Source organism: Mustela lutreola, chromosome 17 (assembly GCF_030435805.1).
Source record: "Mustela lutreola isolate mMusLut2 chromosome 17, mMusLut2.pri, whole genome shotgun sequence".
NCBI classification, from domain to species: Eukaryota; Metazoa; Chordata; class Mammalia; order Carnivora; family Mustelidae; genus Mustela; species Mustela lutreola.
In genome coordinates this window covers 40026785-40042869 of record NC_081306.1, presented here as the reverse complement: position 1 = coordinate 40042869, position 16085 = coordinate 40026785, and the positions used below count along the sequence as shown (strand labels likewise).

At 59.6% G+C, this 16085-nt stretch overlaps 1 protein-coding gene across 1 annotated transcript; it reads right to left on the bottom strand.

Moving 5' to 3' along the window:
• Positions 1-1872: 1872 nt before the first annotated feature.
• ARPC1B (actin related protein 2/3 complex subunit 1B) lies at positions 1873-15184 on the bottom strand. Its single transcript, XM_059153990.1, has 10 exons — positions 15039-15184; positions 7994-8070; positions 7203-7307; positions 6563-6785; positions 5755-5862; positions 4375-4581; positions 4211-4286; positions 3351-3556; positions 2461-2551; positions 1873-2191 (listed from the first exon to the last, which is right to left on the bottom strand). The coding sequence occupies exons 2-10, from the start codon at positions 8055-8057 to the stop codon at positions 2153-2155; spliced, it is 1119 nt and encodes a 372-aa protein (XP_059009973.1). The 5' UTR covers positions 8058-8070; positions 15039-15184; the 3' UTR covers positions 1873-2152.
• Between the last annotated feature and the right edge of the window lie 901 nt (positions 15185-16085).

The window sequence follows — 16085 nt, the reverse complement described above, 5'->3', positions numbered from 1 at the left end:
GCAGGCTCCACACACAGCCTGACACAGGGCTCGATCTCACGACCTTGAGATCATGACCTGAGTCGAAAATCAAAGATGCTTACCTGAGCCCCCCGGGCACCCCAAAGCCTTCTCACAGTGGGGAAACAGTGACTCTGGTGTATTAGGATTTTCTGTGTTGTGTTCTCCTGCACTCACCCAGGTCATCCCAGCTCCTCCCTGTCCCTCATCCCCTGAATCCTGCTGGTCCCCAGGGCCTGTGCTATTCCCAGTCCCCTCACACCCACACGGCTGTAGCAACAGCTTCATGTCTCTTTTCCCATTTTAGTGGCCTTATTCCCCAGGATCGCAAGGACCTCCAGGAACTGGTCTCTGGGAACCTTCGCAGTCTTACCAGCCATCTCATCCCTGGCCTGCACACATCAGTCCTCCAGCTCCTAGACAGGTCAAACCCTTGCTCACAGCCCTTCCTTTTTTTTTTTTTTTAAGATTTTATTTATTTCACAGAGAGGTCACAGGCAGGCAGAGAGGCAGGTGCGGGGGTGGGAGGAGCAGGCTCCCTGCTGAGCAGAGAGCCCGATTTGGGCCTCGATCCCAGGACCCTGAGATCATGAGCTGAGCCGAAAGCAGAGGCTTCACCCACGGAGCCCCCAGGTGCCCCTCACAGCCCTTCTTGCACGTTATCACTTGCCTGGAGTCTTAACTCCGTCACAATTCCTCCTTTTCTCCCCCGACCCCAACACTGGGTTGTCATTATCAACTGCCAGAGGCGATGAGCTGCTTGTCCCCTCCACTGTCCTCAACATCCAGTGGGGCGGGGTGCAGAGGAAAGCCCAGAAAGCCTGGCCGGTGGTTCTGGTGTCCGCTGGTGACCTGTCCATCACAGAACAGGGTCCAGATCGCCTCCTTCCCTGATGGGACTTCCCACCTGCCACAGGAGCCCAGCCCTATCCGATCGTGTCCTCTAATGTCTTTTCCTTCTTCTTAGAAGCAAAAGATTGAACGTGTCAGTTTTAAGCCAAGTACTCTGTCTATAACCAGGGCAGACAGTTGACATCCACGAGGCCTCTGCAGCTGAACAAGAGCACGCTTGCTGCTCGTCCCGCTCGTTAGGGTCTCAGAAGAACGTGGATATTCTGGGGCCACTTCTCAGCCCTGAGGTGAGCTATTAAAAAAAAAAAAAAAGGTATGTGGACACCTCCCTGGCCTTCTAGGCCCTGACAACAGTCCAGTCAGCTCCAGGACCAGAAGGTCACTTAACAGAGGGCTGGTAGGGGCTGGGGGGGGCCTTGGCAAGCATTGAGAGTGAGAGTTGTGTGGCTTGTCTCCCGGATCTTAGAATTTCTATCTTGTGATTTGAGAGTCAGTGGGGGCCTCTTCTGACTGGGGGCTGTTCTGAGGGAAGGGCCCTAGAGCAGTCCAGGAGAAGGCGTGTTTGGGTGCCCTCCGTCCTGCAAACGTAAGGCCAGATCTGTGGATGTAACTCAGTACCTGGCTGTAACTCAGTACCTGGCTGTGACTGAATAAACGGACCTGAGGAGCACGTGTTAAACAGAAAAGGCCCTCTGAACGGAACAGGAATGGGGGGAAACTGTCTTAGGAAGTGATGTGCATTTATCAGAAACCAGCTGCAGACATCAAGCAGAGAAATCAATTTCCATTAAAACCCAGAAGCAGCCTGGAATGTGCAAGTCTGGTCTGGGAATCTGACTCCCCAGTGACAGGAAGCCACCGGGGTCTGGCCGGGGTCTGGCCGTGCCCTTGCTGGACTGGGGGGAGGGGAAAGGGGGAGCGGTGAGAAGGCCCTGGGGCTTCAGGATCAATTCTGTCGGTAGAGCAGAAGGGACCTGTGCCCGTGCGAACATGCCCTTCTTCCAAACACAGGAGAGCAGCTCTGAGACTGCTTTTTTATTACGTCATGTTGTTGAAGCAGTTTATGACCAGCACAGTGCTTTGAGAACATTTTTAACAATAAATGAAAGCATCTCTTTATAAGAAAAAGGCACATGTTCCTTCAATAGTTAAGAAAAGCTTCCCCCCCCCCCTCCCCTCCGCCTGGAGCAGTCCCCAGGGGAACCCAAACTGCTACCCTCGAAAAATTCAGCAAAGCGACCCTTAGCCTCCCTGACCCCTCCCCCAGCAGCTGGGAAGAGGGCAAGCTCTGCGTCACAGGTCATTTGATCTTGAGGTCCTTCAAGGCTGATTCCAGGCTCTGGAAGGAGACAGCAGAAGAGACAGTCTGGTTTGCAGCTGTCCCACACACCCCCCACCCCTAGGGACCTGGGCCCTAGCCAGCCCAGCCCCAACCTGCCGAAGGACGGAGAACCCGGCCTTTGGAGTCAGGCAGACCTGGATTGGAGTCTCGGCCCGAAAGGGAGGTGCCCCAGGGGGTGCCCCTCATCTCCCACCACCTTCAGTTCAAGCAAGTGCCTTCCTCCTGGAGGGATCCAGGAGGAAGGGCCAGGGTGGGCTAGGACTCACCTTCACGTCCCAGATGCTCATGCCGCCATCCATTCCCGTGGTGCAGAACTGGGAGCACTTGGCCTTCCCCCCGCTGAGCACCGAGATCTGGCTGTATAGAGGAGAGCTTGATGGGTCCCAGCCGGAGCCCTCTGCTGGACGGGAGCCCCCCGCCTCCGGGAGCTCCCACCCTTCATTCAGGCCTGCCAACTCGGGTGAGAAGTGCGGGGCTGTGCAGGTGGGGCGTGCCCCACGGAGAGCCCGGGGAGCACCCCGCGGAGAGCCGCAGAGGACGGGGCTCCCGAGTCTGCTTGAAGGAGCGGGAGGGAAGCCCAGGCACATGGAACCAGACGTGCGGAGGCCAGGCAGGGCACGAATCCCACATTGTGTGGGGAATGTCCAGAGTGACAGGCTTGTAGCAGGATCGGGGGAAGGCAAAACCAGGGGCTGGGAGGACCCACAGGGTCGTTCCAACGAGTCCTGAAAGCCGGGCTCAGGCGTTGGGTCCGAAAAGGACACTGGAGGGGATGGCCACGGGGGTCCACCTGGCGGGGGGGCTGGTTAGGAAGTTCCCTTGTACTTGTCCTTGCTTGGCCGTGGGTGGACGGACACCTGGGGCTGGCAGGACTGGGGCGTTGGGGACAGTTTCTCCTGCGTCATCCTGCCTCGCTGCTCAGGGAGGCGGCCGCAGGACTGGCTCAGCCACGGCTCTGGCCCATGGGTCTGGTTGCCCCCGAGAACTGGGATAGTCCCCACACCACCATGTCCTAAAAACGCCGAGCACAGCGCCTGTGCTGCCCTCACCTAATGCTGTTTTTGTGCCACCCAGAGGTCGCCCCGCTGCCCAAGTCAGGACCCCCCACACACACACACACTGCTGCGGGGGGAGTCAAGGTTGGTCCCGCCCTCACCTCACGCTGTTCTTGTGCAGCGAGTCCAGGCCAGCACCGGAGGCCACGCTGCCGTCTGAGCTCGCCTTTTTGTCCAGGTTCTGGAAGCGCTCTCGGGCCGTCAGGCCACGCTGCGAGCTCTGCTTGGGCACGTCTAGCCGCCCGCCGAAGCTCAGAGTCCCTGTGGTGCCATCGTAGGTAAACAGCACCGGGAAGCAGTCGTGGCCCTGTGACAGGGAGGGGATGTCCTGGGAGTGTGGCCGGGGCGGGCACAGCACCCATCTTACGCACCCGGAAACAGTGTGGAGACCAGGCCCGATACCCGGGGCATACGGAAAGGGACCAGGTGCTGGTGTCGGGGGGAGCAGCTGGGGGCAGCCTCCTTCCCCTGGAAGCTCAGGGAAGTTACGTCCTGCCCAGCCGGTTACACCCGCTCTGGGACGATACCCCATGCTGCACGCTTCTGGAGGCAAAGCAGGGTGACCCCCGTCTGGGACTCTGAGTGTGTTTGCTACCGGGGGAAGTGGGGTCAGGAGGGTGGGCAGGGGGAGGAGAGCGGCGCCCTCTGGATGCGCGGGAGGGACGTCTGTGCGCCCCCGCCCCCGCCCCGGCCCGGACGATGTAAGCAGAAAGCGCAGGCTCCCGCGCGTGATTCTGCCTCCCCATCCTCCTCCGTGGCAGCTGGGGCACATGAGGGAGACGCAGCTCCCCGGCACTGAGCAGGGCCCCCCAACACCTGCACTGCGGCAAGCGCTGCCACCGGGGCCTTGTTGGAGCAGACGCAGCCCGTTCTGCCCCAGGAGGAAGAGAAGGTGGGGGGAGACCAGTGGGGAGCAGGTCTAACCGGCACCGCCCCCTCTCTGCCCCCCTCCCTGCCTCACCGCTGCCACCAGACTGTTGTCTGTGATGAAGGTCAGGGCCAGCAGCGGCAGCGTTTCAGAGGCCAGAGTCGCGACTCTGAGAGAGAGAGAGAGAGAGGTCAGTCGCTCCAGCCCCTCCTGCTCTGGGTCTTGGTTGCCCCCTGACCCTGGGGTCCTGTACTTACGCCATTTTCTTGTCGGCGTCAGCCAGGCACACGGTGCTGTCGTGGCTGACCCAGGCCACGCGGCTGCCGCTGGCGGAAAAGCAGACGCCGTGCACCCAGCCGCAGCTACTGCTGGACTCAAACATCAGCTCCCCGAAGGGCATCTTGGAGCCCCATGGGGTGGGTGCTGGCCGTTCCTCCACCTCCTTGATGTAGGCCGAGAAGATCCTGCCAGGAGAGACCAGGAGAGGCCGTGGTGACCGAGGGGGTCCGGGAGGGGCCTGGGGAGGCCAGAGTGCCCAGCTGGGAGCTGGTGGGCACCAGCGCCGGCTTTTTGTGACCTGCATCTTCACTCGGACGAGTGTGGGCTTCAGGGCCCTCCTGGTGCAGTCAATGTCCTGGGCACTCCTGGGCCCTCCTCTGAGGCCTGACTCTGCACAGCTGACACGGCCCCGGGGGGTGTCTGGGTCCCCATCATGCAGGTGCCTCCACTCTACAGCCAGCCCCTAGAATGCCCCCCCTCCTCCCTGCTCCACACTTTTTTTTTTTTTTTTTTTAAGATTTTAGTTATTTGATAGAGATCACAAGTAGGAAGGCAGGCAGGTGGCGGGGTGGGGACTAGGCTCCCTGCTGAGCAGAGATTCCCAATGTGGGGCTCAATCCCAGGACGCTGAGATCATGACCTGAGCCGAAAGCAGAGGCTTAACCCACTGAGCCACCCAGGCGCCCCTGCTCTGCACCTTAAATCAGGCCGGCCGCCTTCCCCACCAGCTCTACCCAGTACACCACTTTCCCACGTGCTGATGTCCTCGCTCTGTCCCAGGGCCAGCACAGGGGCACTGGGCAGATCAGCTCCCCACCCACCAACAGAGCCTCAGTGGGATGTCACCCTCTCCTGGCCAGGGCCTCCAGAGGAGCCCCTGGGGCCTGCCGCAGCCTTTCCCAGGCAGAGACCCAGGCCACCTGTCTGGAGCTGGGAGCCATGGCTCGGCAGGCTCCCGGGTGCTACGCCCACAAGCACAAAGAGCCAGTGGCAACCTGGGGACGCTGCATTCCAGGCCCGCGATGATGAGGCAGATTGGTCTAAGCCCGGTCATGGATGCCAGTGTGAGACAGGTCCCCCCACTCACTGTCCTTGGGATGGAAGACAAGGAAACTAACTGAAGGAGAGGAGGGCCTGGGAAAGTGACCTTGCTAACGTGAAGCGGTAGCCAGGGCTGCAACCTGCCAACACTCTCTGAGGGCTGGAGACAGGACCCAGCGGCAGCCCCGCCGAAACCTCACAGATGCTGGACCGAGGCCCCAGGTCCCCTTGCTGGTGGCAGAGTGGGTCTGGAAGGCAGGGCGCGGGGCTCCCTCCACCCCGGTTCCTGTGCTGGTATCGGGGAGGCCCCTGCTTGCCTGCACTTGAAGTCACAGGAGCCCGCGGCCAGCAGCACGTTGTTGGGGTGCCAGTCCAGGCTGAGCACCGTGGAGCGAATGGGCTTCTTGATGTGCTTGCAAACCCACCTGCAAACACGGACAGGCAGAGGGGAGGGGAGGGGGACCGGCAGTCTCAGCACCCAAGTCCCCAGTACCCCAGGGACTCCACATTCCCAGGGACCTGCAGAACCCCCAGTTTCTCCGAAGGGAGAGGCCCGGATCAGGCCAGTGGGGTGTGGGGCCCCTCCAGCTGGGAACTCTATCCCTGGCGGCCTAACTGAAACCTCACAGCAAGCCTGGGGCAGGCTCAGTCATGTAGCGGCTAACTGGCCAGGGCGGACTTCGATCTCCGGTCTCCCCGACTCCAGCCTAGCTTCTGCCCTCAGGGACCCAGGGGAAAAGATGAAGTGGCCCTGGAGCACGACAGGCTGGACGTCTCAGACGAGTGACCTGAGCGCAGGACCTTACTTCGCTCGTCTGAAAAACGGGGACAACAGAAGCCCAGTCCAGGGGGCTGTCAGGGAGTCCATGCAAGCGAGTGTGCGTGGCTTTAAGCAATGCCCACAGAAGGGGTCCTGGGGTGATCTGTGCCCTTAGTAATGAGACAGAATTGTGCAAGTGCCTGTCGCCTCAACTACAAGGTCCAGAGAGGACATACTTCCCCAGGGTCATGCGAACAGGGCTCCTGAAGCCTGTCCAGTGCTCTCTGGGACACTAGTCCTGCCACCATTAGGTCTGCAGCCCCAGGGTCCCTTCCAACCCACCCTGCCCCTGCCCCGGCACCTACCAGTCATTTTCCTGCTCAAAATAGCAGATAGAGATGACACGGGAGCCACTACCCACGGCAAACTTGTTCTCCTGGGGCGCCCAGCGCACACAGCGAGCAGCACGGTTGATCCGCAGGATGACGAGTGTGGGCTTCCACGTGTGGCCCTTCAGCGTCCACACGTAGGCATTGCGGTCTGTGCCGCAGGTCACGATGCGGTTACTCTCAGGGGCCCAGTCGATGCCTGTGAGACGGTGAGAAACCAGGCTAAAGTCATCCAAGCAGAAGGGCTCCCTGGCATCCATGTAGGAGGGGCTTAGAGGCCACAATGTGGATACAAGCTGCTCCAGGGGGTGCCACTAGAGCTAATACTGAGAGTGTTACCGCTCTCCAAAATATTACCAAACATGCTGGAAAGCCAAGAGACAGAAAAGAAATGGGTCCTTGGCTATGTTGAACTGAGATGCTGGATCAAGCCTTTCCTGAAGCCCAGAAACCTCTTTAGTTTTTCAGTAATGTGAGCCAACATGATCCCTTTATAACTTGAGCCAGTTTGAATTAGGGTTGTGTTACTTGCAACCCAAACTATGCTACCTGACAGGATAGGATGACTGGCTGGACCTCCCCATCCCATCTCCTTTTCGGAGTCAGCCTGCCGTACCTGTCACCTGCCCATTGTGCTCCTTGAGCTCGTGCACCTTGACCCACTTGGCCCCGCTCTTCTCATAGATGTGCACCTCGTGGTTGTTGGGGCAGATGGCAATCTCTGTAGGAAAGATGGGTGGGGGTAGGGAGGAGGAGGTGTGAGTGCCCAGGTTCCCCATTTCCTCAAGACCCTCTCCCAGGAACACCCTTCATCCCTCTGCTTTTGTGCAGGGCTCCCTGAAGCACCTTGCGACCCCTCCCCTGGGACTAGCCATCCTTCCCCTCACCCACTACCCACAGGCACCCCCACGGCAATCTCGTGACTTCCCCTCCCGCCACTGCTCTCTGCTCCCCATCTCCAGCCCTGAGATCCTTGCTGCTCTGGACAGTGCCAGGCTCCTGCTGCCAGGTCTCCTTCACCTCCCCCCAAAGACCTCCCTGGCCGCCTTTTCTAAGCCAGCGCCTCTGCCTCCCAGGGCTTTCCCTCGTCCTGTGTGTTTCTCTCCAAGCCATCTTCATTTCTCAGCCCAGCCTGGGAGCCCCAGTGGCATCTGCAGCAGGGCCTGGCCCAGCATGGGGCCGCCGTCTCCCCTCCACCCCCTCACGGCCACCCTCGCCAGCTGCCCCTGTGTGTGGCCAGAACTCGTCCAACCCCTCTTACATCCTTGGGACCAGAGGTGAAGGAAGGGCACAGCCAACCCTCAGAGACCACAGTCTAGGGCGCCCAGCTGCTGTACTGCCCATCGGCACTCTGGGGGGCCCCCCCGCTCCCCCCTCCCCCCGTCATCCTGTGGCGGCGGCGCTCACGGGTGCGGTCCTTGTTCCAGGCGTGGCAGCTGATGGGCTCCACCAGGAAGCTGTGGTACGCCATGGCTGCTTAGCTCCTGCACCCGAGAGAGGAAGGGACCCCCGTCAATCCCCGCCTCTGACCCCAGAACGGGCCCCAGCCAACCTAGTGGGAGGGCAGCAGGGGCCAGCCTGGTCTTCCCTTGAGCGGGGTGTGCTAACCCTGTTTCAGGTCAGGTGTCCCTCATCATCTGTGCCTCAGTTTCCTCCAGGACAGAGGGCATCCCCCTCAGAAGGATGGAGCGAGGGGCGCCTGGGTGGCTCAGTCCATGAAGCATCTGCCTTCTGCTCAGGTCACGACCTCAGGCTGGGGATCGAGCCCGCATCGGGCTGCCTGCTCAGTGAAGGGTCTGCTTGTCCCTCTCCCTCCACCACTCGCCCCCTCCCCACTCATGGTCTTGCTCTCAAATTAAATAAATTTAAAATAAAATGTTTTTAAAAGGAGGGAGTGAGGATGAAATGAGAGCGGTGCCCAGCCCACAGCAGGCGCCTCCCACACCCAGAGCTCTGGATTTCACGGGGGAGGGCAGGAAGCTGGTCTGCAGGGGCCTGCAGGTGAGGGCACGGACCGACACACAGACACACAGACTCCTTCCTCCCGTGCCGCTGAAATTGCCCTGAGCCTGAAGCGGGGTGGGATACCCACGAGTGGGGGAGGGGCAGTTCCTTGCCCCCACCATCCCCTCCCCGCCCAGCTCTGCCCACCCTGTTCCATTTGGCCAAGTCCTACTCAACTGGAAAGACCCCAGGTGAACTTGACTTCCTCAAACCCGTGCTCTCCCCTACTTGCCGCCCGTGACTGACGTACTGCTCACCCCTCCGAACCTCAGTGTCCCCATCTGCCCTGTGGGAACAGGAATCCTGCCCCCAGAGGGGTTGACAGGTAAAAGACGACATTAAGCCATGCCTGGCACACATTCGGGTGTTCACGAGACGCCCCTCCCGCGGGGGAACACCCAGCCACAACCCACCCGTGTGGGCGTCTGTCTCCCCGACTCAGCGGCTGATCCCAGGGCCCACGGGGCTCAGGCCTTTGCACTGGCTGTTCCCCAGGCCCCCAGAGCTCCCCTGACTGTGCACCTGCCTGCCAAGCCCGCACGGCTGCTCTTCAGGTCTGTGTCCAAGGCCGCCACCTCAGCCTACCCCGGGGCTCCCTATTTCCCGGAGGGAAGACTCCCCCCACCGCAGAGGATCACCACTGACCCTCTGTCACTCTGCACTCATTCGCTGCACCTGCGGCTCCCCCCAGCTGGGACAGCGGCGCTGGAGGCACACAGCGCTCACTGGTCTTGTCCACAGTGCTCTCCCCAGGGCCTAAGCTCCCTAAGTACGGGATGAACACGACTGTATACGGTCACTAGTGCCCAGGAGAGGAAGTTCTTTATTAAAAAGTTAAACTATGGGGGCGTCTGGCTGGCTCAGTCAGTAGAGCATGCGACTCTTGAACTTGGGGTGGTGTGTTCAAGCCCCGTGGTGGGTGTAGAGAGGTCTTAAAATCTTAGAAAAAAGCAACCCTCCCCCAACTACCCAACAGATCCAGAATGCTCCTCCCTTGCCAGCTCTAAGCAGTCCAGGCATCTCTCTCTCTCTTTTTTTCATTCCAGGATTATAGCACAGTGCTACATTAGCTTCTGGTGCACAGCCTAGTGACTCAATTCTGCTTGGTACTCCGCACTCATCAAGACGAGTGTGCCCTTAGTCGCCTTCCCCTAGTTCACCCATCCCCCCACACACACAAGTGTTCTTGACTTTAGTGCTCAGATGCCACAGCCCCAGAGGACAGACGGAGAGGCTGAGGTTCAGCGAGGGGGAAACTATCCACCCTCACACCTGGCAGGTATCACCAGGAACCGGTTGGCAGGTTTGCAGCTCATGGACTAGGCTAACGGATGGCTTCTCCCCAGCCCCGGGCTTGAGCCCCGAACACCCCAGGAAACTTACTGGGCACCTCCCTGGCCCCTCAGGAGAACGGCCGCTTACATGAGGCTCTGCTGAGGCACAGCGTGGACTAGGGGTCCAGCCCCAAGAACTGGCTGCATGTAGCCCACTGTCCCCCGAGAAATCCAGGGCTCAGGGACCAGCCTGCCCCAGGCGGCCCCACCTATCCTGCTGGGCCTGGCTTCCTGACCCCCAGCTCACCGTCTTGTGGGCCCTGCTCCTCCTGCCCACCCCAGATCCAAAACCTGTTTTTATTTATAGCAGGAAGCTCTGGAAGGTTCCTGGGGCAGCCCAGGTCTCAGGGGTACAAAGACACATGTGCAGGTACAGGACAGGGATGTGCCTGGAGCACCAAGGGCACCAAGTGGGTCCTTGATTGATACTGCTGAGGCAGAGAAAGCGGACACAGCTGCAGCCCAGGCTCAGGCCACACACACACGCGCGTGTTCAGCCTCATACACGTGCACAAGCACACTGCTCTGTGTTACTGTGTTCATGCACACACCGGTCTCGTGTTCAGCCTTGCAAGCGCACACAAGCACACTGCCCTGCATGCTCCCATGTGTTCAGCTGTGCACACACACACACACTGCTCTCACGAGTTCAGCCTTGCACGCACACACACAAGCACACTGCTCCCACATGCTCCCACCTGTTCAGCTTTGCACAGGCACACAAGCACACTGCTCCCGCATGTTCCCACGTGTCGTCTTGCACACGCACACAACCACACTGCCCCCACATTCTCCACGTTCAGCCTTGCACACAAGCACACTGCCCCTGCACGCTCCCATGTGTCCAGCCTTGCACGCGCACACACAAGCACACGGCTCCCACCGCGGCCGCTTCCCCAGCCTCTCCTTATAAGGCCTCTCTGTGGAAGACAAAGGTTCCCGGAAGCGGCACTTCAGGTCCCTCAGCTCAGGTCAGCAGGCCTGATGGGGACTTCCCCCAGCACTTCCGGTGCCACTGGCCAGGGCAGCACAGGCACCCAGCTTGGCTGGAGCACTTCGTCACCATCCCCACCACAGACGACAAGACTACGAAGTGCGAGGACCAGGGCTATCCGTGCTAATCTGCCCACCCTTATTTTCCAAGGTCACCAGCGGGGCAGAGAGAAGGCCAGAGGCCCACTTCCACACCCTGGCCGGGCTCCTGCCAGTGCTGTGAAGGCCAACCACATCCCCCCAACCCTTCAGCCCCACTGGCCCAGAAGGAAGAAGCCCCGTGGCTACACCCCTGAGGGTCTCTGGGCCCATAGCTTGTCTGCAGAATTAACTTCCCAGCTGTGTGGGCCCAGACTGTGTGGCCGGGTGTCTCTGCTTCTTGTTGGGTCTTGGGCAAGAGTATCTAACTAGACCTGGGGGCCAGGCTCTAAAAAGTCTGTCTAGTGTGATGTTCCAGAGTTCCAGGCTGTTTGGATGGAGAGGTTGGGTCTGCTGAAGACAGCAGCCCCCATACTAGTAACACAGGCAAGAGGACTTGGGGAGCCCTGACCATTGTTCCTTAGAACCCAAAGGTCCTCAAGTGGGAGAGGAAGGGGCTGATAAAGACGGCCACAGGCACAGTGGGACAGGCAGGGTGATGAGGGGAGGCTCAGACCACATCTATCAGCCAATCACACTTTAGAATGAATTCAGACAGAAATACTCCTAGTACGCTGCATTAACTAACACCTTAAAGGGACTTGGGGTATTTACAGGGGAAGGGGGTGGGAGAGAAGAGGTGCATCTTCCCCTTTTCATAACTTTTTCATAATTTCTGCAAAGCAACTAAAACTAAAGCATTGCCTCAGCAATGACTCCCAACCCCCAAGTCAGCAATGAGGAAGTGGTAACCCAGAGAGGGGAGTAGCTTCTCTGGCCACTGTTGCCTCAGGGCTACATCCTCCTAGAGGAGAATCACTGGATTGTTCCCGGTGTGGTCAGACGCAGGGAGGCAGCCTTCACGCCCAGCCACCCTCCCGCACAACTCTGACTTCATCGTTCCCAGGAAACTTCTGTGGGTGGGGGAGGGGGCTAGCACCCACCGCCAGCCAGTCCCCCGAAAAGGGTATGCAATTAGAGTTGCTTTGCCCAAGTGTGTTGACAACACAATACCTAAGCAATGGCTCAAGAGGGAGACAAAGGCAGACTGAAGTCATGGCCTCCGGATCCCCCCCCCCTGCCCCGCCGTGCCCCGCCCGCCCGGCCACTTAACACTGCAGCCCTGTGAGCCAGCACCCGGGGCCCACTGGACTTCTGGGGACAAAGGGAGGAAGGCGCTCTGGGTACCGTGTTGGGACTAGGAATCCATGTGGTGGGATCTGTGCCTCATTACCCTACAGAGGCTGGGGGAGTGTGGGCCAAATGCTGAGTTTCCTCGGCCTGCCTCCCCTTGCCAGCCTCAAGCCAGGATCTCCGTGTTCCCCGGTAGCCCTTCCCTGGCATCCTTCCAGCACACAGTGAATGCTCAGTATGAATGGGCGGGACATCACCCAGAGCTGGGGCAGCGCGGGGAAGGGTGGCCTGAAGTCTGGGAGGGGGTTTGGGTCTCCAAAGTAGGGTGTGGGTTTCCCTGCAGGGGTTGCCAGAGACCAGACACTGGGATAGGGAGGTAAGCTCCCCAGGGGTAGGGTATGTGCTCTGTCCACCTATGTATCCCCAGCACCAACTAGAGTGCCTGGCACACATAACAGGTGCTCGATGATATTTCTTAAATGTGGTTGAATGAATCCATCCTTTCCTTTAGGGGATGGGCTATAAGAAATAGGCTTTATTATCTCAGTGGCATATGTACGCAGTTTTTAAATATTTACTGGGGAGTATGTGCTCAGTTTTTTTTTTTTTTTTTTTTTCTTCTTCTTCTTCTTCCTGATTAGGGTCAATGATTAGCAAAGCTTGGAAACCTGAACTCTAGAAGGTTGTCTCTGAGCATTTAGGAAGAACTCAGCTCCCCTCCAAAGCAGAGCAAGCCAGGAAAAGCCTGGCTTAGTGCTCCCTCCTTACAGTGCTGGGGGCAAATTCTGCCTCTCTCCATACTGGCTGGATGCCTCAGCCAATTCTTCCTTCACATCTGGATCAGGAAAGGCTGCGGTGAACAAGGTACTGGCTGTAAGGTTTTTCATTGCTTTCAGAGAAGCTTGGTCAGTCTTCTCTGAAGCCAGAGGTTTGGCTGTATCTGAGGCTAAGCCAGGAAAGAGCAGTCTGGAGCAGGATCTTGGCCCTACAGGCACTCAGGGAAGTCCACACCCAGCTCAGGCGCTCCAGGGAGCTGCCAGCAAGCCATTTTGCACACGTGCTAAGCAGTTACTCAACTTCCTATGTATATGGAGTAGCCCTTGCCACCCCACATAAACCAGCTAATCCCTCCTCCCCAGGTCTGCTCCTGAAGTCTTACAAACGAGGCAAAAATCAAGTCAAGAAATAAAAATGAAAACAGTCCTAGAAAGGCACCATAAAACTTATTAATAAAGCAATCCAAACAAAACAAAATCCAAAAACACATAAAACACAATGTTGGCAGAGTTGTGGAGAAACTCATTTGTTACTAATTTGTTTAGCCTTTCTGAGAGCAATACGATAACAATTCAACAGCTGTGTTGGAACAAACAGAATAATATGAACAGGAACTTAAAAATTAACACTCTTTGGTGGCATAAATTCATTTTGGTGCCAAGAAAATAACCACTGACTTTTTTTTTTTTTTTTTTTTTAAGCAAACATGTTCATAATAACCCCCTTTAGAATGATGGAAGTGTGGAAAAATCCAGATGACTACAAATATGGCAAGAGTAAACTGTGACACTAACATGTTGGGATACCATTTAACTATCCAAAAGGAGGTAGTGGATTACACACAAAGACACACACAAACTACCTTTACTGGCATCTTTAAATGCCGGGTATTTTTAGCCAAGGCTTGGACATACATTCTCTTTTACCCCTGAAAGCAAGACTAAGTTAAGTAGTTTTGTGTTTGTTTGTTTTAACCTTCATTTTGTACATAAGGGAACAGACTCAGACAAAAAGCCAAGATTTGCTCCAAGCCACACAGCTCCCACATGGCCCAGTTTTGAGATTCTGACCCCAAATCTCAGAGGTTAACATCATCCAGACACTTTGATTAATGTGGATGGTAGTGGCAACAGTTAGGAGCACACCTCTGTACCCTGTGCCAGGCACGTTGCCAAGCGCCTTCCACCCATTATTCCATATAAGCCTCAGGATGCCCCATTTTACAGATGAGAAAGGTTGAGGCCCAGGGACGTTAGATGGCTTGCTAAGGTCATGGGCCAGTGAGGAAGCTGGCACTCTTACCCCGGTCCCAGAGGCCCTTAACCACTGGGCAGCACTGCCTGTCAGGCGTGGGGAGTCCGGAGAGAGTCTGGAAGAACCCCGGGAGCGCCTCCTGCTCGGTCCCTACGCTAGGCTGGTTCCGGGGCTTCCCGCTAGTCTTTTCAGGGTTACTGTCACCGCCCTGGGCGGGCCCCGCTGCTTTCCCCGCGGGCCAAGGAGGGGCCGCTCCGCTCGGCGTTCGGGAACCCCTCCGGGTGAGGACCGCGAACCCGGGCCCCAGGGGCGGAGGGGTGCGCGGGGGGGCCCGGGGAGGTGGCGCGGGGGAGGGGAGGCGGGAGGGGCAAGGTGGGCGGGGGCGCCAGCTCATTTCCCGGCCCGAGCAACCCGGAAGGCTGGAGGATGGAGGGGAAGTGACTGGGCGTGGAGCCCTCGCGGCCCGAAACAGCGGGGGGACAGACAGCGGGGTAGAGGCAAGGGCAGGGAGGAGGAGGCCGGGGCGGCACCACGGGGGCCGGGGCCGCCCCGAGGGCACCGGGGAGCAGGGAGCCCTGAATTTCCCTCGCCTGGAGGGGGCCCGCACCCCGGAACCGGCCCGCCATCCCGAGGTCCCCTCACCTCCAGGCGGACCCACACACCTGGCAAGCCCCCAGCCCTGTGCCCCTTCAACCCGGGCACCCCCTCCCCGCGCCCCTATGTCTGCGGACGCCCGGCACCCTCCTCACCTGCATGCAACTCCCCGCCCCCTCTCCCGGGGGCGCCCCTTCCCCTCCGGGGGTCCCCAAGCCCCTCACCTCCCGGCGCCCCGGCCGCGGACTCTGGGCAGTCGACGCGCCGAACCGGCTCTGGGCCCCGCGCCGCGCCGCAGCCACTTCCTCGTGGGCGGGGGGCGGGGCCTCCCAGCCTCAGCCCCGCGGGGACGGGGGCGGCGACCAGGGTGGCGGCCGCCGGATCCCAGGCCCCGCCCACCCATCCGGGGTGGGGGCTGCGCGGCGCCCAGGCGCCCAGAAACCCTCCGCGACCGCCCCTCGCAACTTAACGGGTGGGGAAACTGAGGCTCAGGGAGGCGCACAGCCGGAGCGGCAGCTGGGCGGAGAGCACACGTGCCCACCGCGGAGAGAGCGCCCTCTCCATCCTTCCTCGGGGCGCTGATGCCCACAGGGCGCAAAAAGTGCAGGCCCGGAACCCGCGGCGGGCAGGAAGGCGAGGCGGGGCCGCCGGCCCCTGCCGCCGCAACCCCTCCCACCCCCACCCCGCCCGTACTGCAAAATGCGCCCGGGGCAGGGCTGTCCGCGGGCGTCCTGCGGCGACCCTGGCTGGCCCAGCTCCCTCTCTCAGGGAGGGCTCCTTGCTCTTGGCTTCCGCGGCCGTCCGCTTCTCGCGGTTAAGTTGCCGGCTGGCGTGGCAACCACGTGAATTTGCGAGTCTTTCCGTCCTTAGCCTCTGCCTCATCAGCGGAGACGTGGCCAGGGGGCGGGGAGATGGGGGAGACCCTGGTGAAGACCCCGCTGTGCCAGGCCCCTCCCGGGGAGTCCCCTCGCCCAGGGTCAGCCGGCCAGGCCCCTCCCGGGGAGTCCCCTCGCCCAGGGTCAGCCGCAGGCGGCCGGCGGCAGGTGCGGTGCGGGTCTTGCCAAACTCCCACCCTGACAGCTCTCGGGGCCGTGACACATGTTCTTCCGGCCTGGAACCCTTTTCCAAACACCCTGTCCCCTCCTGGCCAACTTCGGTTTCTAACGCAGGACGTGTCTCTTAGCTCTTTGCCCACAACCCCTGCCCCCCACTGGAGGTGTCCGCGGGACTCCCAGCCCCGACCTGCGCTCCTGTCCTAGCGCCGGTCACAC

Coding starts and splice junctions, on each gene's coding strand:
- ARPC1B (XM_059153990.1), bottom strand. CDS start 8,057: ATGGCGTACCACAGCTTCCTGGTGGAGCCCATCAGCTGCCACGCCTGG. Junction 6,786..7,202: donor GCACAATGGGCAGGTGACAG/GTACGGCAGGCT, acceptor ACCGTCTCACAG/GCATCGACTGGGCCCCTGAG. Junction 4,582..5,754: donor TCCTGTGACTTCAAGTGCAG/GCAAGCAGGGGC, acceptor CTCTCCTGGCAG/GATCTTCTCGGCCTACATCA.